The following is a 24809-nucleotide window of genomic DNA, read 5'->3' as shown; positions in this document are numbered from 1 at the left end:
GCGAGAGCTACCGATTTCTCCTGACTCACTCACATTAGATCCCAGTCGAGTTTGGCTTTCTCCGTTTCCTTCATCAGGTACATCAGTCTTCGCTTGAAGAAGATTTCAAACCGCAGATCGTCTTCAAACACTACCGACTTTTTCAATCCTCGTTCAACGATCTGTGGAATACCGGAGGAGCAGAGGGAGTGGTGTTACACCAGCACAATCAGAAACTAAATGCTATTATCTGCAATAGATACAAAATGCTGGAGTAACTCAGCGGGTCAGGCAGCATCTCTGGAGAAAAGGAATGGGTGAAGTTTCGGGTCAAGACCCTTCTTGAGACTATTACCTGCCACGCTTTGTCCTGCGCTTCCACACTTCAACTTTCTCTCCCAACCCTCCCTCTACAATTAGTCTGAAGGGTCCCGACCTGAAATGTCACCTATCCATGTTCTCCAGAGATGCTGCCTGACCCGCTGAGTTACTCCAGCACTCTGTGAAACGTCACCTATCCATGTTCTCCAGAGATGCTGCCTGACCTGCTGAGTTACTCCAGCATTTTGTGTCTACCTCAGGTTTGGAGGGATATGGACCAAATGCCGGCAGGTGGGACTAGTGTAGCTGGGACATGTTGGCCGGTGTGGGCAAGGTGGGATGAAGGGCCTGTTTCCACACTGCATCACTCTATGACTCTATGATAGTGAATATTGCCTCAGTGTCACAAAACAGAACAGCAGATAATTTACTGGGATAAGTGAACCACTCCAAAGATGTACAGGTTTGTCGGTTAATTGGTTTGGTAAATGTAAAAATAATTGTCCCTAGTGAGTGTAGGATAGTGTTAATATGCGAGGATCGCTGGTTGGTGTGGACCCGGTGGGCCGAAGGGCCTGTTTCCACGCTGTATCGCTAAACTAAAGCCTTACCATGATTCCCATTGAGGCCAGTGTTCAGACTGGTGAACTAAGCTGCCACACTCTCTTGCCAAACACGGTGACTGCTTACCTCCTTCCAGACCTTGTAGTGACTGAGAAAACAGCCCAGCTCCCCCTTGGTCAAAGGCCGCCCTGAATACGGGTCTTGGTAATCAGCCATCATCGTGATGCCCAGCGCTTTAATCTGACTGTTGTTGAAAGCTCTGCCGGGTAGATTCAAGAGAAACATCTCAGGAACTGAATTGAATTGAATAAGTTTATTGGCCAAGTATGTACACATACAAGGAATGTGCCTTGGTGCTCTGCTCGTAATTAACAACACGAACATACAGTAAACAATTAAGAATAAAGCATAAAATATTAAAACATTAAGAATAAAATATTATAGTTTAAACATGTGAAAGAAATAAACCAGAGCAAAAGGAGGCTACAGACTTTTGGTTATTGAGTAGAGCTGCTAATCGTGGAAAAAAGCTGTTTTTCATTAGGGTTAGGGTTAGGGTTAGGAACAATCTCCAGTTGCAGATCAAAGTAGTTCTCAGGAACACATGACAACAGTCAGGGTCTGACAGAAACATCACAATCTCACAAATCAACCCCACTTGACTTGATTTGCCACCTACCCCCCACACTTCCTCCCCAGTCCCCCATGTTGTACCACCGGGTCTCCCACAATAAAGTTTGGATGCGAGTGAAGAATTAGGCTAACAGGCTAAGGCCATCAAAGGTTACAGGGAGAAGGCAAGAGAATGGGGTTGAGAGGGGAAAATAGATCAGCCATGATCGTGATCGAATGGTGGAGCAGACACGACGGGGCGAATGGCCTAACTCCTCTCCTATGTCTTATGAACTTGTAAGCTGCAACTGTTGATCAGGCAATTGCAACTAGTCAAGCATCTGAACGTCATAAGATAGGTTGGAAGATTGGGACTTTAGCCGTAGCTTAGGAGAGGACAGGTTATGTAAAGTATGATTATACATTTCACTGTTTTTAGGCACCTATTGACTACTATCAAACAATTGTTGACCACGTGGTCACAGGGAGAATGAGCAAACTCCACACAGACAGCATCCACGGTCAGGATCAAACTTTATCAGAACAAATTCCTGCAGAACAAACTAAATAAACTTGGTAAATTCTTGCGCAGAGATCTAGAAACATAGAAAATAGGTGCAGGAGGAAGCCATTCAGCCCTTCGAGCCAGCACCACCATTCAATATGATCACGGCTGATTATCCAAAATCAGTACCCCTTTCCTACTTTCTCCCCATATCCCTTGATTCCGTTAGCCCCAAGAGCTCTATCCAACTCTCTCTTGAATACATCCAGTGAATTGGCCTCCACTGCCTTCTGTGGCAGAGAATTCCACAGATTCACAACTCTCTGGGTGTAAATGTTTTTCCTCATCGCTGTCCAAAATGGCCTACCCCTTATTCTTAAACTGTGACCCCTGGTTCTGGACTCCCCCAACATGGGGAACATTTTTCCTGCATCAAGCCTGTCCAATCCCTTACGAATTTTATAAGCTCTGGTAACCTTTCTTGCAACCCCTCCAGTATAGTTTTTATAATATAGAGGCTAGAAATGTTCATCATAGAAAATAGGTGCAGGAGGAGGCAATTTGGCCCTTCGAGCCAGCACCCGAACAGCCACCATGTAAGCATAACGTGCATAATAAGTTAACATAAAACTGGTGTAAACCTCTCTCGGGCAGGGTTGAATTTCCCGTTTGATTTAGTATAGAACCACTACCTTCCATCGACAGCGTCAACCACTTCACTTGCGATCTCCTGCTCGTACAGGGTTCGAAGCATTCGCGTTTTGCGGGTAAGGCGGTGCTTCAGGTTTATCAGAAACACCTGTGGAGTTGAAAGGCAAGAACCACTTTCAAATTGTAGAGTCAACGAGTATTTAAAAGGAGAGCAAAACACAAGGTGCTGGAGTAACTCAGCGGGTCAGGGAATAGATTGGCAACGTTTCAAGCCAGCCATTCTACAGACTGAGTTGAGTCTAGTTTATTGTCACGTGTACCGAGGTACAGTGAAAAGCTTTTGTTGCGTGCTAACCAGTCAGCGGAAAGACAATACATGATTACAATCGAGTGTACAAATACATGATAATGTTTAAGGTGAATGACCTTTAATGCAAACTGCGACTGATTATTGTTGGGGGTGGGGACAGGATAAAGCCTGGTGGATACAGGTGAGGTGGGTTTGAATGCCAAATGGGTGGAGTAAGTTTCAAAAAGAAGATTTATTCACAAAATGCTGGAGTAACACAGCAGGTCAGGCAGCATCTCGGGAGAGAAGGAATGGGTGACGTTTCGGGTCGAGACCCTTCTTCAGACTGATGTCAGGGGGGCGGGACAAAGGAAGGATATAGGTGGAGACAGGAAGATAGAGGGAGATCTGGGAAGGAGGAGGGGAAGGGAGGGACAGAGGAACTATCTAAAGTTGGAGAAGTCGATGTTCATACCACTGGGCTGCAAACTGCCCAGGCGAAATATGAGGTGCTGTTCCTCCAATTTCCGGTGGGCCTCACTATGGCACTGGAAGAGGCCCATGACAGAAAGGTCAGACTGGGAATGGGAGGGGGAGTTGAAGTGCTCGGCCACCGGGAGATCAGTTTGGTTAATGCGGACTGAGCGCAGGTGTTGAGCGAAGCGATCGCCGAGCCTGAGCTTGGTTTCGCCGAAGTTGACATCTAGAGCAGCGGATGCAATAGATGAGGTTGGAGGAGGTGCAGGTGAACCTTTGTCTCACCTGGAAAGACTGTTTGGGTCCTTGGATGGAGTTGAGGGGGGAGGTAAAGGGACAGGTGTTGCATCTCATGCGGTTGCAGGGGAAAGTGCCCGGGGTTGGGGTGGTTTGGGTAGGGAGGGACGAGTGGACCAGGGAGTTACGGAGGGAACGAGAACCAGACACTGTTAAAAGAGGAGATGTCGCTTTCAGCAGGTCACATAACTCAAGTGGACCGACCAGACACTGTTAATAAACTCAGTCTAATTTACTTTAGTTTAGCTCAAACAATAGACAATAGGTGCAGGACTAGGCCATTTGGCCCTTCGAGCCAGCACCGCCATTAAATGTGATCATGGCTGATCATTCTCAATCAGTACCCCGTTCCTGCCTTCTCCCCATACCCCACTGACTCCGCTATCCTTAAGAGCTCTATCTAGTTCTCTCTTGAATGCATTCAGAGAATTGGCCTCCACTGCCTTCTGAGGCAGAGAATTCCACAGATTCACAACTCTCTGACTGAAAAAGTTTTTCCTCATCTCTGTTCTAAATGGCCTACCCCTTATTCTTAAACTGTGGCCCCTGGTTCTGGACTCCCCCAACATTGGGAACATGTTTCCTGCCTCTAACGTGTCCAACCCCTTAATAATCTTATACGTTTCGATAAGATCCCCTCTCATCCTTCTAAATTCCAGTGTTTACAAGCCTAGTCGCTCCAGTCTTTCAACATATGACAGTCCCGCCATTCCGGGAATTAACCAAGTAAACCTACGCTGCACGCCCTCAATAGCAAGAATATCCGTCCTCAAATTTGGAAACCAAAACTGCACACAGTACTCCAGGTGCGGTCTCACTAGGGGCCCTGTACAACTAGCTTAATTGAGTTTAGAGATACAGCATGGAAAGAGGCCCTTCGGCCAACCAGCGATCCCTGTAAACTAGCACCATCCTGCACACTAGGGACAATTCTCCGTTTTTTAACCGAATCTAAGTAAACTACAAACCTGTACGTATTTGGAGCGTGGGTGGAACCCGGAGAAGACCCACGCGGCCATGAGGAGAATGTACTGACAGCACCCGTAGTCAGGAGGGAACCCGGGTCTCTGGCACTGTGTGGCAGCAACTCTACCGCTGCGCCACCTCGTGAACAGAGGGTTTGCAGAGGAACTGGTTGCCACCATGTTAAAATGGAGGTATAGCTTCCAACAAGACTGTGCGGTCAAATAACTCGTAGACCAACCAGACACTGTTAATCAACTCAGTCTGCACAAATGGAAGAGAAGCACAAGACATTGGTCTGGAAATCAATCAAGGGCCGCCCTTAAAGTCCTCCTCCAGACCAGGGCAAGAGAGGACACATGATGGGAAGACCATTAACTCCAAGTATCCCCTCATTTTAGATGAACACCGCCCTTTCTTCGTTGACAAGGGTTTGAGAACCAGGGATGTCCTATTTTAGTTTAGTTTAGTTTAGAGATACAGCGCAGAAACAGGCCCTTCGGCCCACCGAGTCCACACCAACCAGCGACCCCAGAACATTAGCACTATCCTACACACACTCGGGACCATTTACATTTATACCAAGCCAATTATAGACAATAGACAATAGGTGCAGGAGGAGGCCATTCGGCCCTTCGAGCCAGCACCGCCATTCAATGTGATCATGGCTGATCATTCTTAATCAGTACCCCGTGCCTGCCTTCTCCCCATACCCCCTGACTCCGCTATCCTTAAGAGCTCGATCTAACAGACAATTAACCTACAAACCTGTACGTCTTTGGAGTGTGGGAGGAAACCGAAGATCTCGGAGAAAACCCACGCGGGTCACGGGGAGAATTATTAATACGATGAGGATACATTGCCCAAACAATCGGCAGTGGTTGCAACCATTACCATCAAACCCCCACCCCACTTGGGGTAACAGGTCACCTTGCCTTCATCCATTTCCCTACAGCAAGTGTAAATAAAATCTCACCTCGTCGAAGCCCATCTTGTCGAGGCGTTTGGGCTGCACAGACACATACTTGGACGGTTCCATGGGAGGGTGATTCACTGAAACAGAGAGAGAGCATCAGAAACCCCGAGTACCCACCCTGGAGACCAGACTCACAGAGTCCAAGTGCACCTCCTCTGGAACGGAGACAGTTTATAGAAACATAGAAAATAGGTGCAGGAGTAGGCCATTCGGCCCTTCGAGCCTGCACTGCCATTCAATATGATCATGGCTGATCATCCAACTCAGTATCCCGTACCTGCCTTCTCTCCATACCCCCTGATCCCTTTAGCCACAAGGGCCACATCTAACTCCCTCTTAAATATAGCCAATGAACTGGCCTCAACTACCTTCTGTGGCAGAGAATTCCACAGATTCACCACTCTGTGTGAAAAAAAACTTTCTCATCTCGGTCCTTAAAGACTTCCCCCTTATCCTTAAACTGTGACCCCTTGTTCTGGACTTCCCCAACATCGGGAACAATCTAGCCTGTCCAACCCCTTAAGAATTTTGTAAGTTACTATAAAATCCCCCTCTAAGATATGTTTAGTATCGTCATGTGTACCGACGTACAGGGAAAAGCTTTGTTTTGCATGCTATCCGAACAGATCAGATATATATTTTTTAGATATACAGCGCGGAAACAGGCCCTTCGGCCCACCGAGTCCACGCCGACCAGCGATTCCCGCACATTAACACTATCCTACACAATCCCTGGTGCTGTAAGGTAGCAACTCTACTGCTGCACCACCCATATACCACATATAGATACAATATAGATACAATCAGTTCCAACATAACAACACTGGACAGAGCAATGGGGAAGATACAGTAGCCAATCTGTCTACTGCGTCTGTGCCAACTGATTGTGGATGATCAGCCATGATCACAATGAATGGCGGTGCTGGCTCGAAGGGCCAAATGGCCTCCTCCTGCACCTATTTTCTATGTTTCTAACTCTCTGAAAAAGTTTTCTTAACACGTCCCATTCCTGATCCTTCTAAATAAACCACTCAATTTTAAGTATCACTTCAAAGCTGACTGCGGAATCTGCTGCCTCCATCAAGGTTTAGAGGGATATACGAGCCAAATACAGGCAGATGGCACTAAGTTAAGGAAGACACGTTGGTGGATAATGATGAGTTGGGCTGTTTCTGTGCAGTATACCTCTCTCTAGGGCAAGGCTTTTCAGATTACAACACCCCTCTCCGTAGAAGTGTGACCCCCGTCTCTCTCCCATCTCTCTGCAGTTGGTTTACATGGGCTTCCCACAATGTAAACATGTGACACAGCTCGCACACCTGAACACAACCACAACGTCAACACAGCCAAATGCAAAAACCTGATGTTGGAATTGGCAGTGCACGCTCCACTTTGCGGCCAGAGTTAAAGACAGATGAGGACACAACGTGCTGGAGTAACTCAGCGGGTCACCACACCTCCGACTGGAGCTGCGCAACAAGTGCATTTGTGATAGGAGCAGAATGAGGCCATTTGGCCCAAGCCTAATCATGGCCGATCTATCTCTCCCTAACCCCATTCTCCTGCCTTCTCCTCATAACCCCTGACACCCGCACTAATCAAGAATCTATCCATCTCTGCCTTAAATATATTCATTGACTTGGCCTCCACAGACTTTTCTGTGGCAATAAATTCCACAGATTCACCACCCTCTGACTAAATAATTCCTGTGTAGGAAGGAACAGCAGATGCTGGTTTAAATCGAAGGTGGACACAAAACGCTGGAGTAACTCAGCGGGACTGGCAGCATCTCTGGAGAGAAGGAATGGGTGAAGTTTCGGAAATTCCTCCCCATCTCCTTCGTGAAGGAACGTCCTTTAATTCTGAGGCTGCGCCCTCTGGTCCTAGACTCTCCCGCTAGTAAACGTGTTGAACCTACCCATGACCTCCAGCTGGACGTGAATGAAGCTGTCCACCTCGTCCTGCATGGTGCTGCTCGACTTCAGCGGGACCTGCAGGAAGCCAAAGTGCTCCCTGTTACTGATGTGCATCTGGACACCTGGAACAGAGGTAAGCAGCAGTCAATACTACAGTTACATTCACACCACAAACTACCTGGATCAATACATGTGGGATCAATACTGCCTGGAAATTGAATTGAATACTCTATTGTTACATGTGACATGGTACAGTGAAATTCTTCGCTTGCATACCCAAGGTATGCAAACAGTCGCCACGTAAAGGGCATTGACAAAGTTACAAATTCCCCCACCCCCGCGCTAGGTCCCCGTTTGTTCTTCCCCCTCCCTCACGGCAGTCCCCTCAAGCCGGGTTCTCCATTGTCCCTGGTTTAGAGGGATTCGGGCCGAACGTGGGCAGGTAGGACAAGTGTTGATGGGGCATCTTGGGCTGGGCCCCATAGCAGAAATGTCCGCGTGGTGGGGCTGGAAACTGAGAGTGTCCTGAGCTAATTCTGCTACCATCATCCACTGTACAAGTGATGGCTCCCACTGACTGTCACCAGAAGCTTGTGTCCCTTTCAGGATGGACGATGACAGTGATGTAACATTTGAAACATGGATGATGGACACGAAAGATCATGGGTTGAAGGGCCTGTTTCCTGGCTGTATGACTATCTGCGACTCTATAATTGCACCAGCAACCCACTCACCCACAGTTCTCAGCACAGAAACGTATTGGATGTCAATTGTCCAGAACCAGGGGCCACAGTTTAAGAATAAGGGGTAGGCCATTTAGAACTGAGATGAGGAAAAACTTTTCCAGTCAGAGGGTTGTGAATCTGTGGAATTCTCTGCCTCAGAAGGCAGTGGAGGCCAATTCTCTGAATGCATTCAAGAGAGAGCTGGATAGAGCTCTTAAGGATAGGGGAGTCAGGGGGTATGGGGAGAAGGCAGGAACGGGATACTGATTGAGAATGATCAGCCATGATCACATAGAATGGCGGTGCTGGCTTGAAGTGCCGAATGGCCTCCTCCTGCACCTATTGTCTATTGTAACAGTGGTGGAGGGAAGGAGAGAAGGGTACAACTTGGAGGCTGTGCCTGGTGTAGGTGAGTGGTAGATTCTGAGGGGGAGTTGATGGGATGTAGGGAGATTAATATGGGCTTAGTGTAAAATCTTGCCTGGATCATTACGTAAAAGAATAGGTGACGTTTCGAGTCTTCAGATCTGAAGAAGGGTTCAGACCCGAAACGTCACCTATCCATGTTCTCCAGAGATGCTGCCTGACCCGCTGAGTTACTCCAGCACTCTGTGAAACATCACCTATCCATGTTCTCCAGAGATGCTGCCTGACCCGCTGAGTTACTCCAGCACTCTGTGAAACATCACCTATCCATGTTCTCCAGAGGTGCTGCCTGACCCGCTGAGTTACTCCAGCACTCTGTGAAACGTCACCTATCCATGTGCTCGAGAGATGCTGCCTGACCCGCTGAGTTACTCCAGTACTTTGTGTCTTTCCAAGCCAACTGTGTATCCAGTTAGGTTAAGGTGAGAGGGGATAGATTTAATAGGAATGGCAGCTTACCTGCTTGCCTGCACGAAAAGGCGAAGACAATGATATCGTCAAAAGACCAGGTGTAGTCCGGGTGTGGGGGGTAAAACACCAGGTTCTTGGAGGCTTCTTTGCGAAGATCGATCAGCATTGTGGAATGAACCATGACCACCGGGAAACATCCCAGCCTGTCCCGCTTCCGTAGTGGAGGATAGGCTGGCGTCCGTTTGTAATAGCCCTGCAGAGCAAGGTAAGTTAATGAGGGGGGGGACCTCATTGAAAATGACCGATTAGTAAAAGGCTTGGATAGAGTGGATGTGGAGAGGATGTTTCCACTAGTGGGAGTCTAGGACTAGAGGGCACAGCCTCAGAATTAAAGGACGTTCGTTTAGGAAGGAAATGAGGAGGAATTTCTTTAATCAGAGGGTGATGAATCTGTGGAATTCTTTGCCACAGAAGTTTGTGGAGGCCAAGTCAATGGATATTTTTAAGGCAGAGATAGAGAGATAGATTCTTGATTAGTGCAGGTGTCAGGGGTTATGGGGAGAAGGCAGGAGAATGGGGTTAGGAGGGAACGATAAATCAGCCATGATTGAATTGCAGAGTAGACTAAATCACCTAATGACCTTAAGTACATGGACATGAAAGGTTTAGAGGGTTTGGCCAAACGTGGGGTGGTGGGAGCAGTGTAGATGAGGGGGTGGGCATGGACAAGTTGGGTTGAAGGACCTGTATGACCCTGTCACTCTATACCTGCATCAGCAACTTAGCTTATCCGTAGTTCTCAGCACAGAAACGTATTAAATACCAAACATAACTGTGGAGGAAGGAATAAGAGAAGGGGACTAATTGGAGAGCTCTTAAAGAGCCTTACAGCGCTTGCAACGCCAGAGACCTGGGTTCGATCCTGACTACGAGTGCTGTCTCTCCGGAGTTTGTACGTTCTCCCCGTGACCGCGTGGGTTTTCTCCGGGTGCTCCGGTTTCGTCCCACATTGCAAAGCCGTGCAGGTTTGAGGGTTAATTGGCTTGGGTTTGTACACTTGGTATAAGTGTAAATTGTCCCTAGTGTGTGTAGGCTGGTGTTAGTGTGCGGGGATCGCTGGTCGGCGTGGACTCGGTGGGCTGAAGGGCCAGTTTCCGCGCTGTATATCAAAACTAATCAGTTCTTCTTCTTCTTGCGTTTGAGGCAGCAGAAGTTATGAAGCTGCTTCTGCCGTCTCTGTTTGTTGTCGTTCGCCTGACTGAGGTCAGTTGACAGGGCTCAATACAACAGAAGTCAAACACAGAGCAGTTTTGTTTAAACACCAGCCAGCCTTACCTCTGCTGTCATTCCACACCAGAAATTGGAGTAAGCAGAGCGAGAGTCCAACATCGGAGAGACAACCGTCTTATTCTCTTCTATGAGTAGAGTCAGGGTGTTTGGATTGGTCAGGTAGTTATCTGCATCTACAAACTTAAAGGAGACAAGAGCATCACAAAGGGTAGCAGCAGAGAGAGGGAACCAGCTATGGGTTGCACTGCGCCCAGTCACCTGTAAATGGGCAGAATGCTCCCCAGAGCTGGGCACAGGTTGAGGCACTGCCTGATAACCATCAGAGGGTCAGGTGGGAACATTCCTAAAGTTGCAATGATGAGGTTGCAAAGTTGCAAACACCGGAAGAGTCACGGACCATTCAACACCCAAGTTTGTTCCGCCATCTAGAGGGATCCATTTTGGTTCCAACCCCCTTACCCAATAAGGGTAGAAGGTGACGGGGAACGAGATGGGGCAAGTGAGGCAGGATAATGGGAGATTTGATTTGAGTTTTGGCACTTCTAGCTGTGCTGCACTGTACTGCAATGTGACGATCGGCTTAGATCTTGCAGTCTGCTGTCAGACTCAAACCTACCACCGTCTCATTCAGTGCTGCCTGCAACGCGACGGCTGGTGTCTCTTGTGAACAAAACAAATTTCACAGAGCGAGACACAGAAAGCTGGAGTAACTCAGCGGGACAGGCGGCCTCTCGGGGGGGAAGGAATGGGTGACTGAGAAGAAGGGTCTCGACCCGAAACGTCACCCATTCCTTCTCTCCAGAGAGGCTGCCTGTCCCGCTGAGTTACTCCAGTTTTTTTATGCCTATCTTCGATTTAGACAATAGACAATAGGTGCAGGAGGAGGCCATTCGGCCCTTCGAGCCAGCACCGCCATTCAATGTGATCATGGCTGATCATTCTCAATCAGTACCCCGTTCCTGCCTTCTCCCCATACCCCCTGACTCCGCTATCCTTAAGAGCTCTAACGAGCTCTCTCTTGAATGCATTCAGAGAATTGGCCTCCACTGCCTTTTGAGGCAGAGAATTCCACAGATTCACAACTCTCTGATTGAAAAAGTTTTTCCTCATCTCAGTTCTAAATGGCCTACCCCTTATTCTTAAACTGTGGCCCCTTGTTCTGGACTCCCCCAACATTGGGAACATGTTTCCTGCCTCTAACGTGTCCAACCCCTTAATAATCTTATACGTTTCGATAAGATCTCCTCTCATCCTTCTAAATTCCAGTGTATACAAGCCTAGTCGCTCCAGTCTTTCAACATATGAGAGTCCCGCCATTCCGGGAATTAACCTAGTAAACCTACGCTGCACGCCCTCAATAGCAAGAATATCCTTCTTCAAATTTGGAGACCAAATTGGAGACCAAATTTGGAGATTTAAACCAGCATCTGCGGTTCTTTCCTGCACAAAATCTCAGAGCTCTTCGCAACCACCACTTTACCAATGTACAACCAAATGTCCAGTAAAACAGCACCGCCAATTAACACCAAAACAGCTTCCAGGGATTTGCTCCTGCGTTGTGTGCGTTTCCCCGTGACTGTCCTTACCAAAATGTAATCGGCCCATCGCTCCCTGGCCGACTTCAGTGCTGCTTGTCGTAGCCTCATCAGGTACTCGTATCTGGAGTCTGGCCAGTGCTTTGGCCCAGTCTCATCGGGGTAAGATCTGGAACCCAACATTGCAAAGAACACACAGGACGTTAGGAGCCAGCATACCAACCGTGTTTCACAACACTGAACAGATGACCAAGTCTTCCACAATCTTGCCCACTCATCTACCTCCATTTCAGTCCCCCTTGCAAAGTGATTCATTGGAAGCATTATCCAATCCACTTCTACTCTACCCAATGGTTCTCCAAATTCAGAGCTAGTTACTGCATCGTTTTAGCATTGGCATCAGTTCAGACTTTAGAGCGGCACGGTGGCGCAGCGGTAGAGTTGCAACTTTACAGCACCAGAGACCCAGGTTCAATCCTGACCACGGGTGCTGTCTGTACGGAGTGTGTATAATAAGTGTAAGAAAATAACTGCAGATGCTGGTACAAATCGAAGGTATTTATTTCACATAATGCTGGAGTAACCCAGCAGGTCAGGCAGCATCTCGGGAGAGAAGGAATGGGTGACGTTTCGGGTCGAGACCCTTCTTCAGACTGATGTCAGGGGGGCGGGACAAAGGAGGATATAGGTGGAGACAGGAAGATAGAGGGAGATCTGGGAAGGGGGAGGGGACGAGAGGGAAAGAGGAAAATGTGGTCATAGAGCAGGAGGGCAGAAATAACAGAGGGGGAGCAGCGAGAGAGCATGTTGCTAAACTCTCATCGAAGAGAGGAGGAGAACTTCTTCAAAGTAGACTGTGTGTACGTTCTCCCTGTGACTGCGTTGGTTTTCTCCGGGTGCTCTGGTTTCCTCCCACATTCCAATAACGTACAGGTTGTAGGTTAATCGTCTTCTGTAAATTACTCCTAGTGTGTAGGGTAGAACTAGTGTACGGGGTGATCGCTGGTCGGCAGGGGATTAGTGGGCCGCAGGGCCGGTTTCCACGCTGTGTCTCTAAACTAAACGTAGAGTGTTGCCCATTGGAAATATCCGCCCAGAATTGAAGGGTTAATGAAGGGTCCTTGTGCACAGGCAGCAGCTGGACTTACTTGGGCTCATCCAAGGGTCTCCACTCAATGGAGTGGTAGAACCTCTGGACATTCACCAGCCATTCCCGCATCACTGCAGTGGTGTTGTCCACATTGTGGTCCGTGGCGATCCTACAGAGAACAAAGAGTAATGTTAAAAACCAGACAGAGATTACACAGTGGAGCGCACCCCACCCCGTACTCCATCCCAGTCTTTTAACCAGTTCCACCGTTTGCCACGATGAAACCCTCTTGAGATCACACCTTCCCATTTCAACTAATGGTCTACCAGGGCACCACCCTGCCCGAGGTCCTAGCCTTTCCTCACCTTCAGTTTAGTTTAGTTTCGAGATACAGCGCGGAAACAGGCCCTTCGGCCCACCGAGTCCGTGCTGACCAGCGATCCCCGCATACTAACACTACCCTACACACATTAGGGACAATTTACACATACACCAAGCCAATTAACCTACAAACCTGTACGTCTTTGGAGTGTGGGAGAAAACTGAAGATCGCAGAGAAAACCTGCACGGTCACGGGGAGAACGTACAAACTCCGTACAGACAGCACCCGTGGTCGGGATCGAACCCGGGTCTCCGGCGCTGCAAGGCAGCAACTCTACCGCTGCGCCACCGTAGCCACCGTTAAGTCTCACCACTATCCCCCTCCCCCTCAGATTCAGTCTGAAGAGGGGTCCTAGCCCAAAACGTCACCTATCCATGTTCTCCACAGATGCTGCCTGACCTGCTGAGTTACTCCAGCACTCTGTGAAACGTCACCTATCCATGTTCTCCACAGATGCTGCCTGACCCGCTGAGTTACTCCAGCACTCTGTGTGTATGTAAAGCATAATGTCATCTATACTGGCAACCTGACACACACAGGAGGCTTCTACCAAAGCAACAGAATGACATGCAAACTCCATACAGACGACACCTGAGGTCAGGATGGAATGCAGGTCTCTGCTGCTGTGAGGCAATGGCTCTGTTAGAACAGTCTGCTCTACAGAATGTGGGATAGTTTGTGCACCTTCACGCAAGATATTGAATCCAATCATGTCCAGGAGTGAGCATAAAGTCATCCAGATTCAAGGCCGTGGGACAGGAACGGGCAGTCCCTTGTTGCTAAGATAGACACAAAATGCTGGAGTAACTTAGCGGGACAGGCAGCATCTCTGGAGAAAAAGGAATGGTGACGTTCTGGGTCTGAAGAAGGGTCTCGACCCGAAACATCACCCATTCTTTCTATCCAGAGATGCTGCCTGTCCCGCTGAGTTACTCCAGCACTTTGTGTCTATCTTTGGTGTAAACCAGCATCTGCAGTTCCTTGCAACACACCTTGTTGCCATGAGTTGGGTTTCTGAATGAACTGTACGACTGAGGTGCTGCATGTAGGCAATGCCCCACCATGCAGTGACTGCTGGAACTAGTGGGAGAGTCTAGAGCCAGAGGGCACAGTCTCAGAATAAAAGGACGTAGCTTTAGACAAGAGATAAGGAGGAATTTCTTTAGCCGGAGGGCGTGAATCTGTGGACTTTATTCCAACAAACTGCTGTGGAGGCCGTCATTGGGTATTTTTAAAGTGGAAATTGATAGTTTCTTGAACAGTAAAGGAGCCAAAGGTTATCTGGAGAAGGCAAGAGGGAAAAATAGATCAGCCAGACGATGGGCCAAATGGCCTAATTCTGCTCCCGATGAGAACTCTGAAAGGGGACGGTGATCAATCAGAGGTCAGGCTCTACATTCAGATTAATGGCTGGTTTGTACGTTCTCCCCGTGACCGCGTGGGGTTTCTCCGGGTGCTCCAGTTCCTCCCCACACCCCAAGGTCGTGCAGCTTTGTACATTAATTAATTGGCTTCAGTAAATTGTCCACAGTGCGTAGTATAGTGCTAGTGTACGGGGTGATCGCTGGTTGGCGTGGGCTCTCTGGGCTGAAGGGCTTTATCTCAAAAACTAAAACTAAAGAACTTCGAATGGCGAGTTATTGCACAGCCAGTATTTCCGAAGTAGAGAGGCAGACAGAAGGAGTGAGGAATGCCACCCCAGGGGACGGATTAGGAAAAGCTGAAAATTCGCTGCAACCCCCTTCATCATCTGCTGACTGAGGTCAGGCTGGATTTCACTTCACTTGCAGCTCCTTTGTTAAGCTTCCCCCTGCGGCTCTTCCATTCTCACAGATTTCCATTCCAGTCATTTTTATTTTCTCTTCCATTTCATGAAATAACTCCATTTAATTCTGTCATTACCAGTTCTTTGCAAAACCATTTGATACACCATGCCATCCAAACTTTGATGATAGACAATAGACAATAGGTGCAGGAGGAGGCCATTCGGCCCTTCGAGCCAGCACCGCCATTCAATGTGATCATGGCTGATCATTCTCAATCAGTACCCCGTTCCTGCCTTCTCCCCATACCCCTGACTCCGCTATCCTTAAGAGCTCTATCCAGCTCTCTCTTGAATGCATTCAGAGAATTGGCCTCCACTGCCTTCTGAGGCAGAGAATTCCACAGATTCACAACTCTCTGACTGAATTTTTTTTTCCTCATCTCCATTCTAAATGGCCGACCCCTTATTCTTAAACTGTGGCCCCTTGTTCTGGACTCCCCCAACATTGGGAACATGTTTCCTGCCTCTAACGTGTCCAGCCCCTTAATAATCTTATACGTTTCCATAAGATCCCCTCTCATCCTTCTAAATTCCAGTGTATTGCTAATTATTAATTTATCAGTCTGAAGAAGGGTCTCGACCCGAAACGTCACCCATTCCTTCTCTCCAGAGATTAGATTGCTAACATTGGCTATCAATGTTCTGAAGATTGTAGAGAACATTCACACACCATTAGAAATTTAAATAAACAACAATACTAATTATTAATTTATCAGTCTGAAGAAGGGTCTCGACCTGAAACGTCACCCATTCTTTCTCTCCAGAGATGCTGCTGAGTTACTCCAGCATTTTGCGTCTATCTCCGATTTACCGGCATCTGCAGTTCTTTCCTACATATATTAATTATTAAACAATTCTTTTTACAAAATCAGCTGAAACAGAGAACAGTTCAGTACAGTAACAGGCCATTTGGCATGCAATCTCCATGCATAACATGATGACCAGGTTAAACAAATCTATCTGCCTGCGCGTGATATATCCCTCTCCATTCCCTGCACATCCATGTGCCCATCTAATAGCCTCTCAAATGCACCATTGTATTTGCCTCCAGCACCACTCCTTGCAGCACAATCCCAGATGCCTACCAATCCTTGTAAAAAAAAATACCCCACACATCTCCTTTAAACTTTGCCCTTCGCACTTCAAGCTACGCCCTCTAATCTTTGACATTCCCATCCTGGGGAAAAAGGTTCTGACTGTCTACCCTCTCAATGCCTCTCATCATGTTATATACTTCTGTCAGGTCTCCCTTTAGCCTCCAATGCTGCAACAAACACAATCCAAGTCTTTACAACCCCTTCATATAATCCAGACAGCATTCTGATAAATCACTTCATTAAAAAAATTACTGCAAACAATTTTTTTTTTTTTTTAAAAAGCAACTTGCATTTTATGCAATTTTAAAATTATTTTTGTTTCCAGTAATTTCTAAAAAGTTCTTTAAATTAAGAGATTTACCTGAATGCTGCCTGGATTAGATATTACCTTTTTTTTATTGTGTTGGAAGGGACTGCAGGGGCTGCTTTAAACGGAAGTTAGACACAAAATGCTGGAGTAACTCAGCGGGACAGGCAGCATCTTTGGAGAGAAGGAACGGGTGACGTTTCAGGTCGAGACCCTTCTTCAGATTCTGTCTTGACCCATTCCTTCTCTCCAGAGATGCTGCCTGTCCCGCTGAGTTACTCCAGGTTTTTTGTGTCTATCTTACCTTTTTTTATTGCAGCTTTCAGTTTAGTTTAGAGATTTAGTTTAGAGCTGGTGAAATCGCCTTTCAAAATAACGGTGTGATGTGCACAAATGGCGGTGAATGCCGGCTAGTTTGTTGTCTGCCGCTGGATTTGATGTGGAATGTAGGATTTACTAGGTGGAATGTGCCCAGCAGGTTGGGAGCTGATGCAGTTAGATAAGCTTACGGCAAAGCTCTGAACTTGCTGCCATTTACGGAGCCTGCAGGCAATTCTCAGTGAAACTTAGAATTAACAAATCGGAGAAAGACATTGGAGCTATTCAACGGGTACTAAGCATTCAACAGACATGTCCCAGCTTGGCCGATCTGCCCGTGCATTCAACCACACTCTCCCCACACATTGGACAGCTCGCTACACATCACAGGGGGGCAGAACAAGCAGTAAATGGAGAGGCAGTGAGAACAGGCATGTCATGTGTCTGTACACAGCAGATGGCTCAATTGTACTAATCATGAATAGTCTTTCTGTTGAAGGTAGACACAAAAAGCTGGAGTAACTCAGCGGGTCAGGCGGCATCTCTGGAGAGAAGGAATGGGTGTTGTTTTAGACAATAAACAATAGGTGCAGGAGTAGGCCATTCAGCCCTTCGAGCCAGCACCACCATTCAATGTGATCATGGCTGATCATTCTCAATCAGTACCCCGTTCCTGCCTTCTCCCCGTACCCCCTGACTCCGCTATCCTTAAGAGCTCTATCTAGCTCTCTCTTGAATGCATTCAGAGAATTGGCCTCCACTGCCTTCTGAGGCAGAGAGTTCCACAGATTTATAACTCTCTGACTGAAAACGTTTTTCCTCATCTCAGTTCTAAATGGCCTACCCCTTATTCTTAAACTGTGGCCCCTGGTTCTGGACTCCCCCAACATTGGGAACATGCTTCCTGCCTCTAACGTGTCCAACCCCTTAATAATCTTATGTTTTGATAAGATCCCCTCTCATCCTTCTAAATTCCAGTGCATACAAGCCTAGTCGCTCCAGTCTTTCAACATATGACAGTCCCGCCATTCCGGGAATTAACCTAGTAAACCTACGCTGAACGCCCTCAATAGCAAGAATATCCTTCCTCAAATTTGGAGACCAAAACTGCACACAGGACTCCAGGTGCGATCTCACTAGGCCCTGTACAACTGCAGAAGGACCTCTTTGCTCCTATAACTGTGTCGAGACTCTTCTGCAGTCTTTCTGTTGACTGGATAGCAGGCAACCAAGGCCTTTCACTGTGCCTTGTACACATGACAAACTAAACCAAACCAAACCAGTCATATTTAGCAGCAATAGTTGGGGCGTGATCTTTAGCGTAAGGGCCACCTCTGAGTGGTGAACAATGGCCCTGCAGTCAAGGCTCAGGAGTTGTGGAAAACTCCATCTAGTTATGCCTGTACTTTGACCAGGTAACGAGGGTACAGGGGGTACAAGGGTAGAGGGGGTCACCACCAACCCAACAGGAGCTACTCAACCAATCCGATATCCAGTGTTCACCCCAGCGTTGAGGTCTTCAAATCATGACTGCTACTCACCCGTTAGACTTAGTACTGAGATAGAGCGTGGAAAAAGGCCCTTCGGCCCATTAAGTACATGTCGACCAGCGATCCCCGCACATTAGCGCTATCCGGCGCACTAAGGACAATCTATAATTTGTTTTACTGATGCCAATTAACTTACAAAATTGTACGTCTTTGGAGTGTGGAAACCGGAGCACCCGGACAAAACCCACACGGTCACAGGGAGAGCGTACAGACGGCACCCGTAGTCAGGATTGAACCCGGGTCTCTGGCGCTGTGAGGCAGCAACTCTACCACTGCACCACCGTGCCACCCTGGTGTGACATTGACTGCCTTTGGTGACCAGGAGAAGCTCCCTCGTGGTTGAGGGCATTATTTGGGGCAGCACAGGGACGCAGCGGTGGAAAATGCCCTCAGCTCCAGTCACCCACGTTCAGATGTAGAACATGACATCTAGGTGGTGTGTACAGAATGACAATAGACAGTAGGTGCAGGAGGAGGCCATTCGGCCCTTCGAGCCAGCACCGCCATTCACTGTGATCATGGCTGATCATTCTCAATCACTACTCCGTTCCTGCCCTCTCCCCTTACCCCTTAACTCCGCTATCATTAATAGCTCTATCTAACTCTCTCTTGAAAGCATCCAGAGAATTGGCCTCCACTGCCTTCTGAGGCAGAGAATTCCACAGATTCACAACTCTCTGACTGAAAAGGTTTTTCCTCATCTCCGTTCTAAATGGCCTACCCTTTATTCTTAAACTGTGGCCCCTGGTTCTGGACTCCCCCAACATTGGGAACATGTTTCCTGCCTCTAGCGTGACCAATCCCTTAATAAGCTTCCAAGAGAGGTACTACAACAGCATTTAAAAGACATTTAGACAGGTATGTGGATAGGAAAGGTTTAGAGGGATATGGAACAAACGCGGGCAGGTGGGACGAGTGTGGATGGGGCAACGGACAGCATGGGAAAGTCGGGCCGAAGGGCATGATTCCATGCTGTATGACTCTATACTCCAATGCCCACTATGTCTGTGTCAAATACGAAGCCAGATTAAACTAATTCCTTCTGCCTGCATGTGATTTATATCTTTCCATTCCCTGTATATTTATGTACCTATCTAAAAGCCTCTAAAAGACCATAAAAGCCTCATAAACTCCATTATCCTACCTGTTTCCACCACCGGGCCTGGCAGTACGTTCCAGACACCCACCACTCTCTGCATGAACAAACCTGCCCTGCAGTTCTCCTTTCAACTTTCCCCCTCTGACCTTAAAGCTCTTCTCTCTAGTATTTGACAACTCCAGCCTGGTTACCCATGTAACAAGCTCCATAGTTACTCAAATCTAAATCCCTTCTTTATTCCAAGTGTTCAGAATTTCGAGGAAAGTTACACTGGAAGCATTCAACAGTCGGTGTAAAGAAAGTTGCAGGAAACTTGGTTGCGGAGATGACTCGCGAAACCCTGTGTTTGGCCCATTAATCAGTGAAATATTTTAAAAGCCTTAAAAGCCCTCAAAGCAGAATCACTTGTGCTTCTGAACACGGTATCCAATTCAGAGCGAAAGCAATCAATCAGCCGGCTTGCGCATGTCAGGAGGCCGGTTGCTTGTTCAGAGAGAGCAGTGAGAGGCTGGTACAGTGGTGCCAGTGTCTCTGGTCCGCATCAGGCCCGCACACAAAGGCACCTTTAATGCATGTTCTTGCGCAAACCAACTCCCTCGGCTCCTGCGCTGTGCGTGCAAATAAACACGCTCGCACCAGCCCAGCGGAGTTGCAGAAAGAGTCGGTTCACTTGCGTTGGCCTCACCTGGTCACAGGTTCCATAGGGTGATGCTCGGACACACTGAAAGGAAGGCTTTTGTTTTGGAGATACAGCCTGGAAACTGGCCCTTCAGCCCACAAAGTCCGCGCTGACCAGCAGCACGGTGGCGCAGCGGTAGAGTTGCTGCCTTACAGCGAATGCAGCGCCGCAGACTCAGGTTCGATCCTGACTACGGGCGCCATCTGTACGGAGTTTGTACGTTCTCCCCGTGACCTGCGTGGGTTTTCTCCGAGATCTTCGGTTTCCTCCCACACTCCAAAGATGTACAGGTTTGTAGGTTAATTGGCTGGGTAAATGTAAAAATTGTCCCTAGTGGGTGTAGGATAGTGTTAGTGTGCGGGGATCGCTGGGCGGCGCGGACCCGGTGGGCCGAAGGGCCTGTTTCTGCGCTGTATCACTAAATCTAAATCCGCTCTATCCAATACACTAAGGACAATTTACAATTTACAGAAGCCAATTAACCTGCAAACCTGTGGATCTTTGTGACATCCTGACTGCGGGTGCTGCCTGTGCAGAGTTTGTACGTTCTGCCTGTGACCGCGTGGGTTTTCTCCGGGTGCTCTGGTTTCCTCCCACACTCCAAAGACATACAAGTTTGTAGGTTAATTGGTTTCTGTAAATTAGACAATAGACAATAGGTGCAGGAGTAGGCCATTCGGCCCTTCGAGCCAGCACCACCATTCAATGTGATCATGGCTGATCATTCTCAATCAGTACCCCGTTCCTGCCTTCTCCCCATACCCCCTGGCTCCGCTATCCTTAAGAGCTCTATCTTGCTCTCTCTTGAATGCATTCAGAGAATTGGCCTCCACTGCCTTCTGAGGTAGAAAATTCTACAGATTTACAACTCTCTGACTGAAAAAGTTTTTCCTCGTCTCCGTTCTAAATGACCTACCCCTTATTCTTAAACTGTGGCCCCTGGTTCTGGACTCCCCCAACATTGGGAACATGTTTCCTGCCTCTAACGTGTCCAATAGACAATAGACAATAGGTGCAGGAGTAGGCCATTCAGCCCTTCGAGCCAGCACCGCCATTCAATGCGATCATGGCTGATCACTCTCAATCAGTACCCCGTTCCTGCCTTCTCCCCATACCCTCTCACTCCACTATCCTTAAGAGCTCTATCCAGCTCTCTCTTGAAAGCATCCAACGAACTGGCCTCCACTGCCTTCTGAGGCAGAGAATTCCACACCTTCACCACTCTCTGACTGAAAAAGTTCTTCCTCATCTCCGTTCTAAATGGTCTACCCCTTATTCTTAAACTGTGGCCCCTTGTTCTGGACTCCCCCAACATTGGGAACATGTTTCCTGCCTCTAATGTGTCCAATCCCCTAATTATCTTATACGTTTCAATAAGATCCCCCCTCATCCTTCTAAATTCCAGTGTATACAAGCCCAATCGCTCCAGCCTTTCAACATACGACAGTCCCGCCATTCCGGGAATTAACCTAGTGAACCTACGCTGCACGCCCTCCATAGCAAGAATATCCTTCCTCAAATTTGGAGACCAAAACTGCACACAGTACTCCAGGTGCGGTCTCACCAGGGCCCGGTACAACTGTAGAAGGACCTCTTTGCTCCTATACTCAACTCCTCTTGTTACGAAGGCCAACATTCCATTGGCTTTCTTCACTGCCTGCTGTACCTGCATGCTTCCTTTCATTGACTGATGCACTAGGACACCCAGATCTCGTTGAACTCTCCCTCCTCCTAACTTGACACCATTCAGATAATAATCTGCCTTTCTATTCTTACTTCCAAAGTGAATAACCTCACACTTATCTACATTAAACTGCATCTGCCATGTATCCGCCCACTCACACAACCTGTCCAAGTCACCCTGCAGCCTTATTGCATCTTCCTCACAATTCACACTACCCCCCAGCTTAGTATCATCTGCAAATTTGCTAATGGTACTTTTAATCCCTTCGTCTAAGTCATTAATGTATATCGTAAATAGCTGGGGTCCCAGCACCGAACCTTGCGGTACCCCACTGGTCACTGCCTCCCATTCCGAAAGGGACCCATTTATCCCCACTCTTTGCTTTCTGTCTGTCAACCAATTTTCTATCCATGTCAGTACCCTACCCCCAATACCATGTGCCCTAATTTTGCCCACTAATCTCCTGTGTGGGACCTTGTCGAAGGCTTTCTGAAAGTCGAGGTACACCACATCCACTGACTCTCCCCTGTCAATTTTCCTAGTTACATCCTCAAAAAATTCCAGTAGATTTGTCAAGCATGATTTCCCCTTCGTAAATCCATGCTGACTCGGAATGATCCCGTTACTGCTATCCAAATGCTCAGCAATTTCGTCTTTTATAATTGACTCCAGCATCTTCCCCACCACTGATGTCAGACTAACTGGTCTATAATTACCCGTTTTCTCTCTCCCTCCTTTCTTAAAAAGTGGGGTAACATTTGCTATCCTCCAATCCACCGGAACTGATCCTGAATCTATAGAACATTGAAAAATGATCTCCAATGCTTCCACTATTTCTAGAGCCACCTCCTTAAGTACCCTGGGATGCAGACCATCAGGCCCTGGGGATTTATCAGCCCTCAGTCCCATCAGTCTACCCAAAACCATTTCCTGCCTAATGTGGATTTCCTTCAGTTCCTCCATCACCCTAGGTTCTCCGGCCCCTAGAACATTTGGGAGATTGTGTGTATCTTCCTCAGTGAAGACAGATCCAAAGTAACGGTTTAACTCGTCTGCCATTTCTTTGTTCCCCATAATAAATTCCCCTGTTTCTGTCTTCAAGGGACCCACATTTGCCTTGACTATTTTTTTCCTCTTCACGTACCTAAAAAAACTTTTGCTATCCTCCTTTATATTATTGGCTAGTTTACCCTCGTACCTCATCTTTTCTCCCCGTATTGCCTTTTTAGTTAACTTTTGTTGCTCTTTAAAAGAGTCCCAATCCTCTGTCTTCCCACTCTTCTTTGCTATGTTATACTTCCTCTCCTTAATTTTTATGCTGTCCCTGACTTCCCTTGTCAGCCACAGGTGTCTCTTAATCCCCTTAGAGTCTTTCCGCCTCTTTGGAATAAATTGATCCTGCAACCTCTGCATTATTCCCAGGAATACCTGCCATTGCTGTTCTACCGTCTTCCCTGCTAGGGCCTCCTTCCAGTCAATTTTGGCCAGCTCCTGTCTCATGCCTCTGTAATCCCCTTTCCTATACTGTAATACCGACACTTCCGATTTTCCCTTCTGCCTTTCCATTTGCAGAGTAAAGCTTATCATGTTGTGATCACTGCCTCCTAATGGCTCTTTTACCTCTAGTCCCCTTATCAGATCAGGATCATTACACAACACTAAATCCAGAATTGCCTTCTCCCTGGTAGGCTCCAGTACAAGCTGTTCTAAGAATCCATCTCGAAGGCATTCTACAAACTCTCTTTCCTGGGGTCCATTTCCAACCTGATTTTCCCAGTCTACCTGCATGTTGAAATCTCCCATAACCACCGTAGCATTACATTTTTGACACGCCAATTTTATCTCCTGATTCAACTTGCACCCTATGTCGAGGCTACTGTTTGGGGGCCTATAGATAACTCCCATTAGGGTCTTTTTACCCTTACAATTTCTCATTTCTATCCATACTGATTCAACATCTCCTGATTCTATGTCACCCCTTGCAAGGGAATGAATATCATTCCTTACCATCAGAGCAACCCCACCCCCTCTGCCCACCTGTCTGTCTTTTCTATACGTTGTGTACCCCTGAATATTCAGTTCCCAGCCCTGGTCCTCTTGTAGCCATGTCTCAGTGATCCCTACAACATCATACTTGCCCATGACTAACTGAGCCTCAAGCTCATCCACTTTATTTTTTATACTACGCGCATTTAAGTACAACACTTTAACTTCTGTATTCACCTCCTCTCTCACATCGGTCACAATTGGCCCTGCCCTTAATTTCTTTTCCCCTCTAGAACTTCTGTTCCCATTCTTCCGAGAGTCTTTTGCAATATCTCCTGTATTCCCTTTTTATACCTCATCTTCATATTCACAATTTGTCAACCCCTCCCCCCCACTACTTAGTTTAAAGCCACAGGTGTCACACTAGCAAACCTGCCTGCCAGAATGTTTGTCCCCCTGCTGTTAAGATGTAACCCGTCCCTTTTGTACAAGTCACCCCTAGCCCAGAAGAGATCCCAGTGGTCCAGAAATCTAAATCCCTGCTCTCTGCACCAGCCCCTCAGCCATATATTCATACCCTCTATCTCTCTGTTCCTGGCCTCACCAGCACGAGGTACCGGTAGCAGTCCAGAGATAACCACCTTCGACGTCCTACTTCTCAGTGTTTTTCCCAACTCTCTAAACTCCCGCTGTAGCACCTCCTTCCTCTTCCGCCCGACGTCATTCGTGCCCACATGCACAACGACTTAATAATCTTATACGTTTCGATAAGATCTCCTCTCATCCTTCTAAATTCCAGTGTATACAAGCCTAGTTGTTCCAGTCTTTCAACATATGACAGTTCCGCCATTCCGG

The 24809-nt window shown here is 47.6% G+C and overlaps 1 protein-coding gene across 1 annotated transcript in view; it reads right to left on the bottom strand.

The window, feature by feature from the left end:
• LOC144610646 (procollagen galactosyltransferase 1-like) overlaps positions 1-24809 on the bottom strand; it is a 48839-nt gene that overhangs the window by 6660 nt on the left and 17370 nt on the right. Inside the window, exons 2-10 of the mRNA XM_078429508.1 lie at positions 13086-13196; positions 11989-12106; positions 10448-10582; positions 9161-9365; positions 7553-7672; positions 5635-5711; positions 2674-2780; positions 991-1123; positions 34-161 (exon numbers count right to left, since the gene is read on the bottom strand). Coding sequence (XP_078285634.1) covers positions 34-161; positions 991-1123; positions 2674-2780; positions 5635-5711; positions 7553-7672; positions 9161-9365; positions 10448-10582; positions 11989-12106; positions 13086-13196 — 1134 coding nt within the window. The remainder of the gene's footprint in view (positions 1-33; positions 162-990; positions 1124-2673; positions 2781-5634; positions 5712-7552; positions 7673-9160; positions 9366-10447; positions 10583-11988; positions 12107-13085; positions 13197-24809) is intronic.

The sequence above is a fragment of the Rhinoraja longicauda genome, chromosome 37 (genome assembly GCF_053455715.1).
Source record: "Rhinoraja longicauda isolate Sanriku21f chromosome 37, sRhiLon1.1, whole genome shotgun sequence".
NCBI classification, from domain to species: Eukaryota; Metazoa; Chordata; class Chondrichthyes; order Rajiformes; family Arhynchobatidae; genus Rhinoraja; species Rhinoraja longicauda.
This window is presented reverse-complemented; position numbering and strand designations above follow the sequence as displayed.